This window comes from Leucopleurus acutus (assembly GCF_964270905.1).
Source record: "Leucopleurus acutus genome assembly, chromosome: 8".
Classification (NCBI taxonomy): Eukaryota; Metazoa; Chordata; class Mammalia; order Artiodactyla; family Delphinidae; genus Leucopleurus; species Leucopleurus acutus.
Genome location: NC_139151.1, coordinates 19,250,883 through 19,253,461, shown reverse-complemented (window position 1 = coordinate 19,253,461; position 2,579 = coordinate 19,250,883). Strand labels below are relative to the sequence as shown.

At 48.1% G+C, this 2,579-nt stretch overlaps 1 protein-coding gene across 1 annotated transcript; it reads left to right on the top strand.

Moving 5' to 3' along the window:
* Positions 1–780: 780 nt before the first annotated feature.
* Positions 781–1,472, top strand: CLDN25 (claudin 25; the record flags this gene model as incomplete). Its single annotated transcript, XM_082844413.1, is given in 3 exon segments — positions 781–1,099; positions 1,102–1,277; positions 1,281–1,472. Coding segments are annotated over 3 exon segments (687 nt in total).
* Between the last annotated feature and the right edge of the window lie 1,107 nt (positions 1,473–2,579).

Below are 2,579 nucleotides of genomic sequence, written 5' to 3'. Positions count from 1 at the left end.
TTAACAACGTATCAAAAGCATTTTTTTTTTTTTTTTTTTGCCATACGTGGGCCTTTCACTGCCGTGGCCTCTCCCGTTGCGGAGCACAGGCTCCGGACGCGCAGGCTCAGCGGCCATGGCTCACGGGCCCAGCCGCTCCGCGGCATGTGGGATCCTCCCGGACCGGGCCACGAACCCGTGTCCCCTGCATCGGCAGGCGGACTCTCAACCACTGCGCCACCAGGGAAGCCTCAAAAGCATTTTTCATGTCATTAAAATTTCTTCTACATCAATTTAAAACAGCTGCCTAAATTGTACATAATAATATACAATTATTAACACTAGTTCAGTGGATATTTTCATAAATATTGGTATATATTCACAGTAAATTAAGGTAAGTTCTTGGACGTAGGGTGCTGGGTCAAAGTATGCAGATATTTAAAAGTGTAAAACATGAAGTCATGTTACCCTCCAGAAAGATTACATCAATGTATATTCCCAGAACATCATTCTCATCTTCTCGGAACTGGGGAGTGATTTAAGTGTATGAATTCACTCATCAAATATGTATTGATGGCTTACTGTCTGGCTTTTTTGCCTCTCATGGGACCCTCCCCCAGAATCCACACCCACATCCAATCTTGGGTACACCCTCTAAACCCAAAGTTTGCCAAGTTCCTGGCACCTGCCTCAGTTGCTGAGTGGACTCCACTCAGCTCCCCAGAAGTCCTGCCTGCTGACCAGTCACCAAGCCGCCTGTCCTCCTTTCCTTTCTGCCTTTCCTTTGTGGTGGGAGCAACCATGGCCTGGAGTTTCCGTGGGAAAGCCCAGCTTGGGGGACTGCTCCTCTCTCTGCTTGGCTGGGTCTGTTCATGTGTCACCACCGTCCTGCCCCAATGGAAAACTCTCAGTCTGGAGCTGAACGAAATGGAGACCTGGATCATAGAACTTTGGGAGGTCTGCATAGATCAGGAGGAAGTTGCCACTGTGTGTAAGGCCTTTGAGTCCTTCTCGTCTCTGCCCCTGGAGCTCCAGGCATCCCGCATCCTCATGGTAGCCTCCCGTGGGCTGGGACTACTGGGACTTCTGCTCTCTGGTTTTGGGGCCCAATGCTTCCAGTTTCAAGGATCAGATGGGTATTCCAGAGGTGGCTTTGCCTCCTGGCAGGGACTTTGGAGGCATCAGCTTTGGCCACTCCCCTCTTTCCAGTCTCCTGGGTGGCCTGCGCCACAATCCAAGACTTCTGGGATGACAGCGTCCCTGAGATTGTGCCTTGGTGGGAGTTTGGAGATGCCCTCTAACTGGGCTGGGCTGCTGGTGTTTTCCTGGCCCTTGGTGGGTTACTCCTTATCTCCTCGGCCTGCCTGGGAAAAGAAGATGTGCCCTCTGTCCAGATGGCTGTCCCTACAGCAGCCCCACCATCCTGTGCTCCAGCGGAGGAGTCCGATCGCTCATTCCACCTAATGCCAAGACCTAGGATCCTGTTCATCTAGGACAAGCTTTGCCAAGAAATCTATGGAACAGAGGACTGTCAGGAGAATCCTCTCTCTTCCTTATCCTCCATCACTCTATATTTGCTTGCCTCATTTTAGAGGTGGTGGTCACTGTCTCATTTGTTCAAGAATTTGACTATCTTGGTGATATGGTGATCCTAATTTCAGAATGAAAAATCAAAGCACAGTTTCTAAAGACATGTTTATCTGATTTAGATTTTATTTACATAAAATACTTTTAAACTCATAACATTAATTATATACTTGATTATTTTATTACTAGGGAAAACATATTACAAAATAGCGTTCAACCTAGAAAACCTAGTCTACTGGATATGAAGACAGAAAAGCTAAAGATATGCCTTTGCAAATGAAAATGAATTATTGGTGATATTATATCACCTCAGGACAGGGACCCTCCTTGGGTTCATTTTCAGTCTCGGGTGCATGATTTGAAAGGGAGCTTCACAATATATCAGTCCTTGTGGCTGTACCCAAGGACTGCCCAATGTGGGCGTACACGTGGAGAGAATTATCAGCTACTCGGAAATGTCTTTTACCATATGCAAAATCACATTATAAATCCCTTAAATCTTAACCTAAATGTCAGCAGAACTACCTAGGCTGTGGCAACCAGTAAAGTCCCTTTCACAACAATGACCCAAGGTCCTTTGCTTCCTGACCGCCTGGGCCAGGTCTTCCTCAGGCATTTCTGCAAGTCCTCAAGGAGGAGCCTCCCGCTTGCTCATAAACCTGCTCATCAGCTGAAACTACCCTGCGTGTCCCCCCGACCCTCTGGCTACCATCTGCCTCCCACTGCCTTAATCAGTTGAGAGTCACCACTGACCCGTCGACAATTCCCACAGGAGAACAACTAAGGGTGATGGTTCCCAGTGTCCTCAGATATGTCCCTTTTCCAAGTTCAGAGGCACCTTTTGCTCACAGGACTGAGGAGCTCCCTCCCTCCACACGCTGGTACTGTGCTTTGCCTTGAGGCTGTACTGCTTGTGCTCAGATGCCTCTCCTTCTCAATTAAATAACATTGGCACAGCCCTGGCATTTTGAGGTAGCCACCACAGAATACGCACGCACCAACACAAGAATAAA